This window comes from Protopterus annectens, chromosome 8.part1 (assembly GCF_019279795.1).
Source record: "Protopterus annectens isolate FY-2018-M chromosome 8.part1, PAN1.0, whole genome shotgun sequence".
Taxonomy (NCBI): domain Eukaryota; kingdom Metazoa; phylum Chordata; order Ceratodontiformes; family Protopteridae; genus Protopterus; species Protopterus annectens.
Genome location: NC_056742.1, coordinates 350,669,144 through 350,688,957, shown reverse-complemented (window position 1 = coordinate 350,688,957; position 19,814 = coordinate 350,669,144). Strand labels below are relative to the sequence as shown.

At 38.6% G+C, this 19,814-nt stretch overlaps 1 protein-coding gene across 5 annotated transcripts in view; it reads left to right on the top strand.

The window, feature by feature from the left end:
* PDCD2L (programmed cell death 2 like) overlaps window positions 1-19,814 on the top strand; it is a 226,769-nt gene that overhangs the window by 121,804 nt on the left and 85,151 nt on the right. For all 5 annotated transcript variants that reach the window (XM_044081924.1, XM_044081925.1, XM_044081923.1 and 2 more), the window contains one exon: window positions 6,067-6,180. In XM_044081924.1, coding sequence (XP_043937859.1) covers window positions 6,067-6,180 — 114 coding nt within the window. The remainder of the gene's footprint in view (window positions 1-6,066; window positions 6,181-19,814) is intronic.

Genomic DNA, 19,814 nt, shown 5'->3' with positions numbered 1-19,814 from the left:
GAACCAGTGAAATTATCATTCTGTCTTCTTTATCAAGAGGAATATGTACTTTATAATATGGAGATAGAGCTTAGGGACCTTGTTTTACAAGTGACTGTGGGTCAACCTCTTTGATACTAAGACAGTTTAATGGATACTGATCATAATGCTAGATGTGTAAGAACAGGTCCATGCTCAGTAACTTTTCTTCCTTCAGCCCCCTGCATCTTCTGCATGGTTTCCTTATCAGTTTTCCATCTTTTAAATATTTTTTTGTTGGCCACAACTACAGGAGGAGTAGCAGGGAGCATTGCATTGTGGTATAGCTGTTAAAGTCGATGGCTTTGAAATTTTTCATGTGACAAATGCTACTGCTACATGGATCATCGGCCATACATATTACTGAGCTGGACTTCTGATAGTGCGAATGCTAGAAGTGCCCTTAACATCCTTGTTTTGAAAATTTTAGGTAGAATGTGGATGTAGTGTCATGTGGAGGGTGGGCAGGATGAATAGCATGTCAAACAGAGGTAGTGGTTCATGTATTGATAGTGTTTTAAATGTTCCAAATTACCAAGTTACAGCTGATTAATGTACATATCTTACAAAGTGGTGTCACATTCTTTGTGTAGCTGAGGATACATTTGATAGAAATGCTATTGAAGATACCTGGGCATCTGAATTCAGCTTCTGGAAGTACTTCCTGTGTTTTGATTTTAGTGAGCTTTTATAGTTTGTGATTTTTCTAGCCATTTCATACTGACCATCAGCTTCCCATTTTATCCTGGTGACTTTGTCTGAAGGGGCTGTCATCTAGGCAGCCACTGAGCAGTAGTCGGGATGCATGGATGTCCCACAGTGCAAGGCCCCTTTAGTGTGCATGTTTCAATGCAAACCAAGTGTCCACTGAGCATTTAAAATCACTGCTTGGTGGTGCTTTCCCTAATCTCGTTTTGATGCCCTTTCTTGGATTTCTTGCCTCTCATGGGTGTCCAACTTGCTATAAACTAACCACCACCCTAAGGAAGGGCTAGTCAGTATGATTGCTAGTTAAACTGGAGTGTTGTGGGTCACAGGACTTTATCCTTTCGTACCACAAAGCCGGCAAGCTTTTACAGTTTGGGTAGGCATTATGTTAAGAACACAATAGATCAGTCTGCCTAGTTCGAGTTGCATTATCTTAAGACCTCGTCAATCACATCACTTAATTTATGATGACAGCTCTTTATTGGTGTGCCTGTTAAAGTGCCTTTGATTTCACACCCTATAAACATAGTTGATGTGTTCTGAATAGAAGTGAAAAATTGTCATCGGATTACTTGGTACTGGAGTCCATGATTGTAACAACAAAGTACCCTGAAGGATGGAGCAGTCCACAGTAGACCAGTCAGACACAAATGCACAGAGGTTAAGACTTTATAAACCAACAAAATAAATTAGCTGCAAGGAGCAAGAGGACACTTGTGAACTCTGAAATCCCAAGCATAATACATAGCCAGGTATTCTGGTGTATGCTACGATTACAAAACTATTTTTTTTTTGCCTGTATAGCTCTTCATGCCGCCTTTAAAACATTTTTAGTGGAGAAACAAATGATGTGAATGTCCTTAGCACAGAAGTAATGCATTTACAGTGGATATAAAAGGTTTACACACCCCTGTTAAAATGCCAGGTGTTTGTGATATAAAAAAATGGGACCACAATAAATAATTTCAAAACTTTTCCCACCTTTAATATAACCTATAACCTCTACAATTCAATTGAAAAGCAAACAAATCTGTTAGGGGAAAAAATATAAAAAATAAAAAACGTACAATAAGCTGGCTGCATAAGTATGCACACCCTTAAATTAATGTTTTGTTGAAACACGTTTTGATTTAAGTACAGCATTCAGTTTTCTTGGGTAGGAGTCTATCAGCATGGCACATCTTGACTTGGCAATGTTTGCCCACTCTTCCTTGTAAAAGTGCTCCAAATCTGTCAGATTGTGAGGGCATCTCTTGTGCACAGCCCTCTTCTGGTCACCTCACAGATTTTCTGTTGGATTTAGGTCTGGGCCATTCCAAAACTTTTTCTTCTGGTGAAGCCATTATTTTGTTGATTTGGATGTATGCTTGGGGTCATTGTTGTGTTGAAAGGTGTAATTCCTCTTCATCTTCAGTTTTCTAGCAGATGCCTGACTGTTTTGGGCCAGAAGTGACTGGTATTTGGAAGTGTTCATAATTCCCTCCACCTTGCCTAAAGCCCTAGTTCCAGCTGAAGAAAAGCAACCACAAAGCATGATACTGCCACCACCATGCTTCACCGTGGGGATGGTGTTCTTTTGGTGATGGAAAGTGTTGTTTTTGCTCCAAACATACCTTTTGGAATTGTAGCCAAAAAGTTCAACCTTGGTCTCATTAGACCATAACGCATTTTCCCACATGCTTTTTGGAGACTTAATGTATTGTTTTGCAAATTTTAGCCAGGCCTGGATGATTTCTGTGTAAGAAAAGGCTTCCGTCGTGCAGTCGTACCCCATAGCCCACACATGTGGAGAATACAGGAGATTGTTGTCACATGTAGTATACAAACCAGTACTTGCCAGAAATTCCTGCATGTTCTTCACTCTTGCTGTAGGTCTCTTGGCAGCCTCCCTGACCAGTTTTCGTCTTGTCTTTTAATCAATTTTGGAGGTATGTCCAGTTCTTTGCAGCGTCACTGTTGTCCCATATTTTCTCCACTTTTTGATGACTGTCTTCACTGTTTTCCATGGTATATCTAATGTTGTGGAAATGTTTTTGTACCCTTCTCCTGACTGATACCTTTCAACAATGAGATCCCTTTGATGCTTTGTAAGCTGTCTGTGAACCGCAGTTTTTGCTGTAGCAGGCAACTGAGTAAATGTCAGGAAAATCCTACTAGGACAGCTGAACTTTATTTGGGGTTAATCAGTCTCTTTAATTGATGGCAGGTGTGTGTCCAAGAAGATTGAATGATGTAATTAAATCAAAAGGTGCTTCAACAAAGTATTAGTTTAAGGGTGTGCACACTTATGCAACCAACTTATTGTATGTGTTTTAATTTTTATATTTTTTCCCCTTACAGATTTGTTTTTCAATTGAATTGTACAGGTTTTAGGTCACATTAAAGATGGGAAAAGGCTTAAAATTATTTATTGTATTCTCATTTTTTATATCACAAAAACCTGGCATTTTAACCAGGGTGTGTAAACTTTTTAAATCCACCGTGTGGTCAACAAGACATCCAGTTAAAAATGACTAAACATTGAAACCCAATCCATAACGACTACAAGCTGCAAAAGTCAGATGAGAGGAATACAAGTAGAGATAATTTTATGATTTCCTTGGTTCCATCACTGGGTTCACACAGTAAGGTGGGTCTCAAAATCAGGAGGTAGACTTTGATAAATAACCGACTGAAGTAGGTGTTCACTGAAATAGATCTCAAGTACCACACAAACCTCTAGTGATGAAAGGGATGACACTGGAAAGGGTCAAGAGTACAAAGTTATTGGGTGTTCATATCATGGAGAACTTATCCTGGTCAGGCCATGTATCCAACAGTAAAAAATCTGAGCAATGCTTGCACTTTCTAAGTAAACTTAGGAAGGTAAAATTAGCAAGCTCCATACTTCAGACCTTTTATAGGGGCACCATTGAAAGTGTCCTGATGAACAACATTACAGTCTGGTATGGGAGCTGTAATAATCAAGATTGGAAGGCTCTCAAGAAAGCTGTAAGGGAGGCAGAAAGAGTCATTGGCACCTCCCTTACACTTCTGAAAGATCTATACAAATGCCGGTGCATAGACATGGCCAAAAAGATTTCCAGTGATCCAGCGCATCCTTCCAATTGTCTGTACACTCACCTCTCCTCAGGCACGAGATACAAAAGCCAGCATTGTAAGACCACCAGACTAAATACCAGTTTCTTTCCGCTCTCCATTAGACTGCTTAACTGTTGGGAAAAACGAACCATGAGTCTGTCAAAACACTGAACCACTTCTGTTACATAGCTAGCCTATCAAGTGGCTTATTTTATGAATGTGCAGTAACCAAATGCAATACTAAGGTAGTTCACCTACACATTGAAGGAATGTAAAGTGCAATATACAAACTGTGCAATAATTCAGTCTAATTATAGATATGCTGCTATTGTTTTAATGATACTTTGACAATATTACTTTCATATTATTCCTTGTCTCCTGTTCTGGGATGGGTGTGGGTCACTGCTGTTCTGCTTACTTACTAATCGCTACTTAATAAATTTCTACTGTGATATTTTATTAATTTTTCTTTGTCTATGTGTAACTGTTTCCTGCATTGAGAATGAAGCATTTTAATTTCATTCAGCTACACTGCTTTGTAGTTCTGAATAACAATAAAGTATTTTTTGACTTTGATTTTGACTAGACCATCTTATCAAAGCACTGATAATTGTGTTTTGGTGTATCTGGGAAGGGTCGATTGTACTGGTAAGTCTGAATAAAGTTGCAGAAATGGAATATTATTTTTGCAAACTGTAACTGTAGTTTACAGAGATGGAGGAGGTAATGACATGAAAACTGCTAGCCATTAAATTTAATGAGTGGATCAGGCAGCAATATGGGAAGTTGCATTGGTTAGCATTGCCAGCTCACAGCAAGAGGTTCTCCAGTTCGATCCTCGGCTGGGGTGCCTTCTGTGCAGACTCTGCATGTCCTCCCTGTGGCCACATGGGTTTCCTCCAGGTGCTCCAGTTTCCTCCCACATCCCAAAGACATGCTGTATGTGGATTGGACACTCTAAATTGGCCCTAGGTGTGAGTGTGTGCCTTCTGTGGAAGGTTGGGCACTGGGCTGGCAACTCAACAGTGTAAAACTCCACTGCCAATCATGAGCGGGCAGGTGATCTGCTGTGGTGACTCCTAACCGGGAAAACCAAAAGAAGAAGAAGTAAGCAGGTAATGAAAATTTGAATTTTGGAGAAGGATTGGTGAATGTATTATTAGGTCCATTAGAGTGAACCTGCAAGTCATTTCTTGGCAACACCTGTTCCCCGTAGAGGGTATATTTGCATTTATGGAGGATATTCAGAGATGTAGGACAAACATTCAAATAGTATATTGTCTTGTTAGATTGAAAAAAAAATACTCGAATTGGCAGATAACTTTCACAGAACTTGACATCACTTCTGACCAAACAAATGCACATCAGGCTGAGCTGTGAATAATCATTTTTTTGTGTGTGCTTTATAGATTAATAGCTAAGTGCTAGGCTAGCTGCCCTTGTAGCTCGTTTTAATCCTAGTCAATTTCCTTTCCAACATAGAGAATCAAACCTTGTATTTTGTGTCTGTGAGGTAAACATCTTAGCTATTATACCAACCCCAATCTGTATAGCTTAAGCTGTTTATCATATAAGGGGTAGTACATGTTTTAAAAAAACTGGTAAAGAAGATGGTAATGAAAAATTAAACATTTTGACAGGTATTTGATGTTCAGATGACTTTAAAGTAATTTTGAAACAAAAAAAGAACAATAACTATATATATATATATATATATATATATATATATATATATATATATCTATAACTGCCACCCTGGGAAATCTTGTACCTCCTTTTAGTCTGTCTGGCACATTATGTTTGGCAGGCATCCCCTCCCCCAAATTCCTTAGGAAATTAGGCTTGTAAACCTTGCCAGTTTCCCTGCATGCTAAGCTGTTTGCCATCCTTGCAGGTGACTGGTCAAGCTCCTTAACTCCTATAGCGCAATTTGTAGTGATGAACCTTAGCATCATTATATGTGTCGGAACACAGTATTTTACTGTATACTGTGCTGCTTCCATTTAAGGCAGTGAGGATTCTGCAGTAACGCAGTCCTCGGCTTCTCCCACTGGAACAAGGAATCACCTGTTTCCACTCCATCCTAGCCAGCCCTTCCATTTACTGGGGCTGTTCTGAGTCCAGGCTGTCAGAAGCAGAGGTGGCTACTCTGCATCTGTACCTTCAAGGTGACAGTTATAAATCATTTAAAAGAATAGCATTTTGATGTGTTATATAGTGTAGACATATAATAATAGAATCCTTGTTTTATTTTTGCAGCTGTGTGTCAGAAGGTAATGAAGAAAAATATGAAAAGACATTTACAAAACATGGCGATAGAACATTTCTCAAGTTCATGAAAAAAATTTCTGCCTGCCCAGAGCAAATTCTGAGGTCAGTATGTAGATTTCTGACTGCTTGCTATTTTCCTTTGCTTGTTTAATGCACCGAGTAAAATGATGTAAAAAAATGCAGGCGCTGAATTTACTACACACACAAACTGTTCATAATTGTGCAAGTAAATCACCATGCAAAGTGTATATAAATATCAGTTAAGGACTAGGGCTGTTTACATCCTCCAAGTATAATTGACACAAATTGAGAGCAGCAGCAGCAGTTTTATTTGAATTCATCAGCACCCCATAGCTGGCTGGGGAATTCATTGAAACTAACCTTGTGGTGGACAAAAAAGTAAGTGAAGAAGAGAGGTTGCATGAAAATTTAAGCAGAACTTCTCTTGGGTAATGAATACTTTTATCTTTGGACTGAAGTAAAACAAACCAAAAAAAAATCTTAGTTACACATTTTCAGAAAATATCATAGGAATATTTGTATTACACCAGAATTGCACTACACAGAGCAATAACTGGAGGTGACACAATATTTTAATTGTAAAATCACTCCAGCAGCTCCAGGGTTGGGCTTTTGATCTTAACCATTGGTCAGTGTCTGTTTGGACTTAGCATATCTTCCCTATGTTGCTGTGAGTTTCCTTCAGATACCCCATTTTTTTCCACTTACCTAAAGTATACTGGTTGATCGGCTACATTGAATGGTCTGTGTCTTGGATATGTACATTGAATTGTCCGTGTCTTGGATATGTACATTGAATGGTCTGTGTCTTGAATATGTACATTGAATTGTCTGTGTCTTGGATATGTACATTGAATGGTCTGTGTCTTGGATATGTACATTGAATGGTCTGTGTCTTGGATATGTGGATAGTACAGAGACAGAGAATGTAGTATTCCTGTCTCACAGGTCTTGGTTCACATATCTTGCAAAGGCATGTTCTTCCTGTGTCTGTCTGCATTTTTACTGAGTGCTCCAACTTCCTCCCAAAGACTTGCCATAATAAGTCACCCCTGAAAAAGAAACGTGTCCATTGGGCCTACCTGATTAACACATTGTTATTATTATTGGTATAATTATTATTATTATTATTCTCCATATTCCCATTGGTGTTCATGACTTTTGTGAGTGAGTGTGCATTCTGAGATGGTTTGGTACCCCAACCAGGATTACTTTCCCTAATTTGTGCTTGTTAAGTGCCAGAATAGGCAATAGCTGTCATGTAGGTCTGAAATGAACTAAGCAGATTATTGGAAAATACAGAGAGAGACATTGTGTATGTGTGAGAGAATGTAATATATATAAAATATATAAATGTGTATATACACACAGACGTATCAAACAACAAAAGTGCATGGTGCTATCAGAGAAGGTGCATGTGTAAACTATATAAAAACAAAAGAAATGGAGCCACAACTGTCAAATAGACAGAAAAATATTTAATGTGAATGCCAAACCCCAAGCAAGCAAAGTTTCATTCTAACTAGGTGGAACTTCCTCATTGCTGACATCTTAAAACAGCAACACATATTTAAAGGAACCCAAGCAGAAAATGGAAAATAATTATCTTATACATGTTGTTCATTAAACAAACTTCATATTGCATAGATAATAATCCCGATTTTAAAATGCAAATACATAAACACATTAGTTTGTAAAACCAGTTTACATGTGAAAAAATGGTCAAAATACTATACCTTGTAAAGATATAATTGGTCCACTTAGAAGCTGTATTTCTTTGTTTTCAACACTGACTTGGTTACACTATATTTTGACAATTTTTCACACATAAGGGCTTTTATATACTCGTGTAGATAATGTGTTTGAATGTTAAAATGGTGATTATTGGTGATTTTCTACCCAATATGAAGTTTATTGTGATTTCATTAAGAAACTGATTGTATATAATTTTTATTATTTTCTTGCTTGTGTTTCTTTAAATATGAGTTGACTTGTAAGATGTTAGCAATGAGGAAGTTCCACCTAGTTAGAATGAAACCTGGTTTGTTTGCTGTGTTTTGGCCTTTACATTAAATATTTTTCTATTTGACAATTGGTACTGTGTTTCATTTGTTTTATATATACACACACACACACAATATTGAATACATATAGTGTCGTATGTTTCTACAGTTACGTATCGTGTATATACAGTAACATGCATCTACCAATGTTTAGTTTGTATATTATGGCAACACCATTCTAAATAACTCCTTGATTAGAAATTAAATTGTGTACAAGTACCTTTTAGATTATATTGTAAGATTCCCATTTACCATTTAATTGTGGGTTTGGTATGCTTCTTGTATTGCAACCCACCCCACTCCCTCCAAAAAGGTCTCTGCCTATCTCCGTTTGTGTGTATGTATGTGTGTGTGTGTGTGTGTGTGTGTGTGTGTGTGTGTATATATATATATATATATATATATATATATATATATATATATATATATACACATTTATAAATGTATTAAATGTGTCCATAAAGTATTGCATTTCAATGGGTATATGTGTGTATATGCACGGATACACAGAAATGTAAATCCACTTCAGTTGCCCAAAGCCCAACCTACTGAAGAGGTCTAGATCTGTTTTCTTGCACAGTACTGTGAAGGAGTCCTTGATTAAGATGAAATCTCTTGAAAGCTCTTTTAGACTCACTGTGAGGCGTTCCAAATTACACTTTCAGATTTTGTTTTATTTTTTAAATTCAAGTATGCTTACACATATGTATGTAGAAACAGAAAGGGAGCTATTGCAACATTCTGATGAATGGTCCCTGTAAGTAGATTAACCCAAAAACAAACAAGGATAGCAACTGAATATAGAGACCAAGTGACCGAAAATCTGGGCTGACATATATTAAGTCCAAGATTACCATTTATCAGAGTATTCCTTTTTTTCTAGGTATGATGACATTGAAGCTCAGGGGATGTGGGAGAGCTTAGCTCCTACACGTGGTGGGGTACATGGGGGGGGGGGCTTTCTCCCTGCAAGAAACATGTTTAAAGGAGAAGAGCAATGCTCAATATTTGCTCTTCTGTTTTTTTTTTTTCCAGACTTTTTAGACTTGGCAATTTGAGTCTCTACATTTCATTAAGGGAGCCAGCAAGGATGTTAAAGCTGATGAGGGAAACTTGCATTTAGGAATATTTGAAAAGCAACATCATAGTGTACAACACACAGCAGATTTGTGACCTTTGGCTGTAAGGAGGGTCAGGAAAGGATACTAGTGGGAGTTATATATAGCAAAAGGAAGGTAGTCTGGATGGTATCCTTATGAAGGAAGGCATCTGACCCTTGGTGGGAGAAAACAGCTGAATTTATTACTGCCTGGGTAAAAAATGAAGCTGTTTTGCTGTTGTGTGTTGTCTGAATTAAGAGGAGAGAGACTCTGCTATCTAGAGGCCTCCATAACTACTATTTTCTTTGGACAACTACTCTGCCAAATTCTTGTCTAGAAAGGAACACTGCATGTTCTGCGTTAGGTATAGAACTTTACCAAAAAAATCAAAAAAATCAAAACATCCGCTGGCTTTACCATAAAGGGGGTGCCCTCCGACCAGTTCCACAAGTATACACCAACAATTGTGCTTACATGAATGAAAAGCACAACCAAATGCACCGAGGCAATACTTCAAAAATTGCAGTTCCACTCCTCAGGAAACAGCGAAAAATAGTTTAATAAATAAAACAGAATACAGCCACAAACACAGAACTGGGATTGAGCGCACTTTCATAGAATATAGGTATAGAACTTTGCTTTACAATGAAAAACTTATTGAAAGTTGAATTTACTAATGCTGGACTTTGATAATAACTGCCCAACGCTTTCTGTAATTCATTAATTCCAATGTCCTGGACCAGCTCATTCTTACCCCCACTAGAGGTAGCAACATCCTTGACCTGGTCATTACTAACATGGGCGACCGCTGCTCTACACCAGTAGTCAACTCCTCCCTGGTTAGATCTGATCACAAGCTAATCACCTTGGAAATAAACATCCCTCCCACCCCCACCCCCCAACAAAGGTAACCACCATGAAAAACTTCTCCAAAGCTAACTTTGGGCTCCTAAAAACAGAGGTGGCTAAGTTCACGGCACCCATGCAAATGGAGAATAGTTGCATGACCGCCAAATCATACACCAATGTACTGTACGAACACGTACACAAATGCATGGATCTCACCATACCCAGTAGAACTAAGATGCTCTCCTCAAAAAAAAGGAAGCCAGTCTGGTGGTCTCCCATCATAAAAAAACTCTGCAACAGAAGGAGGAAACTGATGCGGAATAAGGTGAAGTCCCAGTACTGGAAAAACTCCCTTATCAGCCTCAACAAAAGGTTGCGATCCCTCATCAAATCCTCTAAATCTAGCTATGAAAACAGAATTGCAGCAGATAGTAAAGACAACCACAAGGCCTTCTGTAGTTATGTAATGAACCTCCATGGCAATACCCAGATTTGCTCTGAGCTACTGCACAATGGTACCTCCTATACCGACCCAACAGATATCGCAGATATACTGGTGGACAGATTCAGTGCTAACTTTACACCTCTTCCCCCCCCCTCCCCCCAAAGGACCAATCACAATACCAGTAGATTGCCAGGCACCTAGTATTACTGCTGCACAGGTTAAAACAGCACTGTCCAATGCCAATAATACAGCTTCTATGGGATGTGATAGTATCCCTGGTTGTGGTCTACATGAACTACAGAGTGAACTGGCACCTCACCTGTGTGCCCTGTTCAATTACAGCCTCACCTCAGGCTTTGTCCCTACCGAATGGTGCACTGCTACAGTCATCCCTCTCCACAAAGGAGGATCGACTACAGACCCCGGGAACTATCGCCCCATTAGCCTGACGAGTCTGATATGCAAAGCTATGGAATGCATCATCATGGACCTAATAAACAAGGATATAGGGAATCTCCAAACTCTGGATCCTACACAGTTTGGTTTTGTGAAGGGTAGAGCATGCCTGCTCAACTTGGTCGACTTCTTTGAGTCAGTCACCAGAGCTGTGGATGAAGGTAAGGTGGTTCATACAGCCTACCTTGATCTGGCCAAGGCCTTTGATACCATTCCCCACTCAGGAATCATAGAAAAACTTACTAAGCAAGGCATCAACCCCAATACCACTAGGTGGGTTGCAGACTGGCTCACAGATAGAACCCACATTGTGAAAGTAGCTGACTCCAAGTCAGACTGCCGACCAGTCATGGGCGGAGTCCCACAGGGTTCGGTCCTGGGTCCTCTCCTGTTTGGTATCTACTTCTCTGAAGTCCAGGCCAACACGAAGGGACTCTGGATGACAACGTTCGCAGATGATTGCAAGTTGGAAGCTATTATCAACTCCCCAAATGATGTTGACATCCTACAGAAAAACCTCAATGAGACCGACAACTGGTGTCAGAACCATGGCCTTAAGCTCAAGGCCAAAAAATGTGTCTTCATTCCCTTTGGGGAAAACCCGGTTCCCTTGAATTACCACATTGATGGTAGTCCACTGAACACAGAAAGCGCTATAAGAGATCTGGGAACACAGGTTGACAGCAACCTCTCTTTTGACCACCACGTTGCCACTGTGGTCAGAAAGTCCTTCTGTGTGGCATATCTCATTACTAAGGGTTTTGCATCCAGGAAGAAAGGTCATTGTCTTCCTCTACTCTTCCCTCATTAGGCCAATCATAGAGTACAATGCCCCATTTGGCATGTACCTCACTAGACACCTGCAACAACTGGAGAGGCCGCACAAGTACCTCACAAAGAGGATCCTAGGCCTTAAACACTTGTCCTGTATGGACAGACTAAAAAAACTCCCAACTATTCTCTGTCTCATATCACCTACTTAGAGGCGATCTCTGCTTGACATACATAGCCATGTCTGACCCAGCTCTGTTAGAAATGCTGCATCTTAAGAAATCCCAGCCCTCTGCACCACACTCTCCAGAGACCTCAACTTCCTTACCACAATCAACAGAACATGCTGGAAGGACAGGTTCATAACCTAGAGACTGCCCATGCAATGGAATAGACTTCCCACACATGTCAAGCAGAGTACCTCACTGGCCCTCTTCAAGAGAAATCTGGGATGGGAAATAGAAAATTCACCCCGGGGATCACTACAGTGGCTCTACTCGACAGAGACACTAGGAACTAAGGTTGGGTGGCACGATGTCAGGGTAATCCTATGGGTTAGGCTTGTAAAGGCTCCAGGGCCATTAGCCTAGTTACATACCTATGAACTGCATTTCCTTTGTTAACTTTGCTTATCAGTCAGTAAATATGATTTTAGAGTCATAAAGCTATCTTCAGTGACTGCTTTGTTTTCCACAGATTACACTACATATTACTTTTGGTGTTTTCAACAAGCAAAAGATACAGTATTTTGTTTTGTTTTTCTGTATATTGGGCTTTCCCAAAAGGTCCCTACTTCCTTGGGTTGTGTTCCCAATTCAAAGCACTCTGCCGAGTATCTGATTACAGAAGAAATCTGTGCTGTATTAAGGAAGTCATAATTACACTGGGTCCAGCTTTCTGTCAGAGATCAGTCGTTGTGCATACTGCTTTGAACACTGTAGTTGGAACTTCACATAAATAATACAAGTAAATGTGTTGCTGTATACATATTTAAGAGGGTGCTCCCTAGTAGCTTAAGAAAGTATGTATGCCACTGATATTCAGCCATCTGAAAAACAAGTTGTTATTGTAGAGTGTTTGTTACTAAGTAAAGTTTGTCAGACTTGATATAGAAACAGCTATTAAGAAGCTTTTACCTAAATTTTCTTGTCTTCCTGTTTATCTGAGAAAGTTTATTTTAAATGCTCTACAAAAAGACATCTAGTCAAGTACTGTACATTTGCTGTTAGTAAAAAAAAATGTTAATGCCGATCAGCAAACTGCTGAACATTTTCCTTCTGAGTATACCACTAAAGTATGGTAACACTGTATGGTTCAGTATTAGAAGTGCAGAATCTTTCTGCCATTGGACTGGCAGAAAAATGTACTGTTGCAGTAAAAGGGAAAGAATTACTGGAATTGTTAGACTCAAGAAGCATGATTGCTCTAGTTAAAACATAATATATTTGCAAGTGTAAACCAACTAGTGTGCAGAAAATGAAAGTGAGGTGTGAGTGTGTGTGTATGTCTGTGTGTGTGTGTGTGTGTGTGTGTGTATATATATATATATATATATATATATATATATATATATATATATATATATATATATATATATATATATATAGATATAGATATAGATATACATATTCATACAGATTGAGAGACAAAGACAAAAGGGAATTCCCTGCAACACAAGTAAAAATGTAGACTCCCATCAGTAAAGTTTTACATCCTGTAGCCCTGATACACATTGTTTCTTAAGATTTAATCATTGGCCAAAAATTTCTCCAGTTTAAACAACTGTGGAAGTTGTGTGTGTTTGTGGGGGGAGGGTAGATATACCAGAAGTACATAGTTCCAACAAAGAGGGGAGACATAAAACAAGTCAAGGATAGTTACTGAGTGGTAGGGTTAGAATAATCTCAGAGTCTTGTCAAAAAGTTATGTTCAGATACTGAAGGAAGTCAGTTTAGGTGCTGACAGGGAGTGTGAGTTTTACCAAAAGACTCCAGAAGCTGAAGTGATAAAAGAAGTCAACACAGAGACTAGCAGAGAGAAGTCTGTAGTCAAGATACACGAAGGGAAATTGGAACAGAAACTCAGGAAGGGACAAATGGTCTCAAACTGAAAGAAAAGAAAAAATTGTAACCTGCAGAGATTAAGTGGCTGTCCACTCCACCAGATTAGAAAGAGAAATAAGACTCATAAAGTAAAGGCAGGTAAAACTAACCCCTGAGAGGGAAAAAAAAGGGAAACAAACAATACCACTGGGGGAAAATGTGTTTTCAAGAGTTTCATGGCCTCCACATCAGGATAATGACGAAGCTACTGATTTGGCTGACTTCCCACTAAGTTAGGTCAATTTCAAGAAAGCTCAGTGGTAGGACAGTACCCTCAGCAGAGATAGCAAAATATACAGTAGATGAAGAACTAAATTAACAGAACAGGCCCAATAGGCAGCCCTAATTACCTGCTATATAAAGTAACCAAAGGAGAGGGAACAGGCACTGAGGCAGCTATTAAAACCTTTTAGAACACTTGTAATGAAATTAGCACACAGGCACATTTTCGGTGGTCATTGGGGATGTGGAAAATAGTGTTTTGCTAAGTTCTTTTGGCTTGGTTTTATGAAGTACATAGAGAACTTTTACATTGCCTGTCGTGACTGCTTAAGGACTGCATCCAACTTAGGATTTTAAAAATTCTGAGAAACCTTTGCCCATTATAGACGTGCCATTTAAATGCATAGCAATGGGCATTATGAATCTATTTGTGAAATGGAATAATGGCCATCCTAGTACAGTAAACCCTCAGTTAACCGTCACCCATGGGGATTGGTAGGTGCTGGATAACTGTAGTTTCTGGTTGCTTGAAAGTTACTGTTAAAAATAGACCTGACTAATACTGTACCCTATACTATTTGTTCAGTTTGACTTCTTCTCAGGTTGGAAAGAAAGGGAATTTATTCCTATCTTCCTTTTTAAAACTCTAAAAACATAAGGCATGTTTCTGCAGAGGGGGGGACAGAAAGTTTAACTGAGAGTTTACTCTAATTATTAATTATGGAAGAGAATTTCATTAGGCAGTACCCTTACCAAGTCCACAGTGAAAATACTGTTAATGTTCTAGTCTAGTGTAGGAATTCCCCAAGAAATTCTTACTGACCAAAGGACTCCTTTAACGTCCATATTAATTTCACCCTTAATCGGATGAAAGCTTTAACAAAACTTTTAAGCTGTGGGTTACAAAAGGCTGTAGAGATAGGAAAAACTGGAACCAACTGCATCTATATCTTGTCTTTATTGTAAGAGAAGTACCCCAGCCTCACTTGGATTCACAACATTTGAGTTGTGTTGTGGATATCCCCAAGGCTTGCAAGATACAGTAGAATAAGCATGGAAGGAAGAAAATACCCCCTTTAACAGTGTAGCAGGACATGTCTTTGATTTGCAAGAAAAGCTATGAACTGTTGATGCCTATAGTGAGACAGCATATGGGGAAGGCACAGCATGGAACATGTAACAGAAATGTTTGCCTGAGTGTGTTCAGTGCAGGGAGCAGAGTAGTTGTATTAGTACCCACTGCAGAAAACAAGTTCCTTGCAAAATGGCAAGGACTTTTTCATGTAACAAGTAAGTGAAGTGAGTTATAAAGTGAGATAACTGGGGAAAAAGGAAGAAATAGTAGTCAACAGCCCGTAAATGTTCTGAACTCACAGAGAGAGAAACTTGCTAAAGTATTTTTTTTGCAAGAATGTTAAGGTTCACACATGATGTCTGGAAATCAAAGTATGGGGAGATACTATCCATGTCTCAGAAATGGGAAGTAAATGAATTTATAGACAAAAAATGGGGCATATTTTCAATAGTGATCTGATAAAACCTGTTTAATTCAGTACAGCATCGTACCTGCACCTGCTGAGAAAGTATAGTTAAAACTGTATCAGAAGCCAGAACCAGCTCCAAGCAGTTAGGGATGAAGTGCAAATGATACTTAAAGTTCTTTTGTACAAGAGTCCCAGACTGAATGGAGGAGTCCCCATTATACTGCTGCCCAAGGCTGAAGGGACTGGAAGATTTTATACTGACTTCAGAAAGCTAACAGTGGATCTAAACTATGTCTGAACACTACTTGAGAAACTGGACTAGTCTAGGTTTCTGTTTATTTTTCATTTAACCAAAGACTGTTGGCAAATCCCACTAGTCACAAACGCAGTCCTTGTTTTTACAAGGTTACAGAAAAGATGAAAATTTTCCTTAACCCATTAATACCTTTCTAGGAGGTCTGTTACCATGTTATAGCACCCTTTCATTGTCATTCTGTCTCCTTGAATAGAAGGTACCAAGTGCCATAGTGGTAATCTCTGCTCCTTAGATAGAAAGCCTCAATCCATCATAGTGACTGGCATTCCATTGCACTTCACCATAAGCAGCTTTCTCTGCTTAGTTTTTCGGCACTCATCATCAACTGTGCACTCTGAGGAAAAAGGCTTTTCACTTTTTTACTTTGAAGTTTCTGACAAGAAGGTAGGATATACATAGATATATCTGATGGAATGGAGAACAGAATAAACCTTTTCATTGATGACACAAAAATAAGTCTAACAGTAGAAGATGAAGAGGAGTCTGAGGAAGGATGTGGAAATCTGACCAAGTTGGCAGCATGGTGACAGTTAAAGTTTATTACAAACAAGTACAAAGTACTGCATATGGACACAACATCCATGAAGTGAAGTGGAACTGTTGACAACAGTGGAAGCAAAGGATCTAGGGATGGATGTTGCTCACATGTCGAATGAACCTCTGACGGCAGAGTGAGGGGATGCTGGTAGCAGACAGATGGTGTACTAGCAGCAGCTCACAAAAAAATGGGATGTATCCTTGGAGGGGGGATATATGCCAGAAGTAAGGGATTAACTGTTCCAGTCTACAGTGCCTTGGTCAGTCCACACTGTTTGTTTCTTCAGTTTTGTTATACAGGTAAGTGGGCTGGTCCAGATATTTTTTTCATCCATGACAGGAGCCAACAATTGGCAGCAACAGTATAGAGACGTTACATATACATTGATTATACGGTAGTATACTGATAATCAAACCATAATCTGTGTATTTATTTTATTTTGCATTTCTTTACTAGGCAAGTCCAAATGGGTAGGAATCCCTTTCCAGCAGAGGCTTGGGGAGAAAAGCTGTAACTGCAGCAATGTACAAAAAGTATATCAAAGTATCATTAAAAATAACATCATTGTACTCAAGTAAAATAAAGAAGTAAAACACAAATTTCCAAATATTATGAAATTATGTTATAATTACATGGACATTCACATAGACCTGCTGCTATATGATTAACCTGCACCATAAAGCATATGCATTTATGCAGTTTCATGAGTTGTGAATTTTAGCTTTGGAATAGAGAGAACTTGTGACAGAGTGAATTTGGATTTGTGCAGCTGTAGAGGCCATGCATGGAAATAATTGTCACACTGCTGAAAGGCATTCAGAGAAAAGCCACCAGAAATGTATGTGGGATTGACAGGAAAAGGTTGTGACCAGAGGTCATAGGAGCTACAGCTCCTTAAACTAGCAGTCAGAAAGATGTCAGGTCATGATATGGGTGCACAAGACAATGTCAATAAGATGGAAGGGGATCATTTTGAATAGGATGGACAAAGTGGGGAAGGGGCACAGACAGCATATCATAGGAACTATTAAACAAAAATGACTCAGGCTGACTACAAAGTTTTGCTGCACCACAAATAAACTGAAGAAATGATAAAAGTAGAGCACACCAGCATGACAGCTTCCTTGAGCGAAGTAGTATGCACCCACAACACATTTTTGGTAATGTGGTCAGAGGTCAACTTCCAAGGGTCTCTCGACTCCATGATCTGGACAGTGATTTTAAAATGACCCTACAGTCTACAAGTTGAGAGTTTATAGAATGTGGATATAAACCTTGTGAAATCAACAAAGCAAGTAATATGGCCAGGGCAGATAGACAAAGTTGTGGTCAACCTTTCTTTTCTCATAGGCCTACAGTTAAAAATTCTAGAGGTAATTTAAATAGATGTTCTAGCAATGTCTCTTATTGTATGACTTATAGTATAGACCTTGCTAAAATCAAGGAAATTGTTAAAGATAATTGGAGCATTTTAACCTCTGACCCTTCACTATGTGATATTATAGGACCTGCACCTAATTTCATTTATAAAAATTAAAAAAGTCATTAAAAAGGCAGCTTTGCTATCCCAGAAATAAAGTATTTTTAGGTAATAATAGTCATGATGAATTTGGTACGTCTACTTGTGGCAAGTGCTTATATTGCAAATATATTGACACGTCCAATAAATTTGTTCATCCTGATAATGGTAAAGAATATACTTTTAATGTCAAGACTAACTGTAATACCAAAAATCTTGTTTATTTAGCACAATGTGTTTCTTGTCCAAAATTTTATATAGGGAAAACTAATCGAAAACTTAAGAGTGAGAGACCATTACTAATGTGCTTGTAAAGGTCATAGTTACAGTGCTATAACGAAGCACATCCTGACTAAGGGAGAAACTCACTAGTTTAAATTTATGGTTATAGAAGTGATTTTTGAAAGTTTAAGAATGGGTGCTTTAACAAATAAAACTGAAGGAAAAGAGCTTAGGTGGATTTTACAGCTGTCAGTACATAAAGGGGCTGGACTGAATGAAACAGTCCCACTTAAACCAGTGTTAAAGGATAGAAGGCTGTTTAAATGACTTCCCTATATATGTCATGCGCCTTTAATTCATTTTTCATTGTAATTATTGGAGTGTTTCTTACTGGCCGGTGCTTAATTAATGGAGTTTTAAATTTAGATCTGATTTTGTTTGAATGTATGGTCTGAAGAAGTGATCCTTGCATCATGAAAGCGCTTACCAGTTATCTTATTAAAAAGTCTTTTTATCTACTACGAGTGTTTATTAGAAAACTGTTGTGGTGTTGTGCTCTACTTTTATCATAAGAACTAAGTACTCCCTGCATCTTTGGAAATGCTTCTTCACAAGGATGTTCTGGGACTCGTGGATTAGATTACTGGTGAAGAGGGAATTCACAGAGACATTTTGAAGGGCATGCAACAGATGATGAAAGGGTGAGGAGTAAGGTAGAAATGGCAGGGTTGTAGAATGTTAAATGCATTTAAAGGTTAGGCTAGAAAGGGTTGATGTCACCTTGGCTCACTTTCAGAAGTGTACAAGACCCTTTATTATGAATTCTGACATTTTGAAAAACAAACTGTGCCTCAGTTAGAATAACAGTGAATTTTGAAACTCTATAATGGTATACTTTGCGATGTTTTTGTATGGCGGCCCTTTACCCCCTAAACATGGAGAACTACACCCCACAGATAACACCTGGTGCCTTTGCTGCTCATATGTTCATTACTCTGGGATCTCTGTACCTGAGATCACTCTGGGATTACTTAAAGATACTACACTCTTGTTTTGGTGTATATTAACCTATTTTCTCATGTAGTTCCATGGATTGCATGTACTGTCCATGTACATTGTCTGGGCACCTGTCTCCTTCAGTCTTAAAGCTAAGCGCATATAACGCAATGTAATATTGAAGCTAAGCATATATAATGCAAGGTAATATTGAAGCTAAGCATATATAATGCAGTGTAATATCGAAGCTAAGCATATATAATGCAATGCAATATCGAAGCTAAGCATATATAATGCAATGCAATATCGAAGCTAAGCATATATAATGCAGTGTAATATTGCCACCTATATGCGATGACATGACCTGCAGATTCATTTAAGTCAGCTGACTCTGGCAGTTTGGTCAGCCTGGATTGTATGGCCCTTCGAGTTAAAACTTCTATGTTGGTTTTTGGAGTGGCACTAGTCCTGTTATTGTAGTTTTATAACTCCTACTGAAGCTGCACTGCCTTGAAATTTTCCCTGAATGAATCTTATAGTGCCATAAACTGTGGAATGAATGTGGTATTTCACTTTTTAATTTCGACAAGTCTTTTGGATTCTAATACCATGACAGGAATGGATCCCATTCC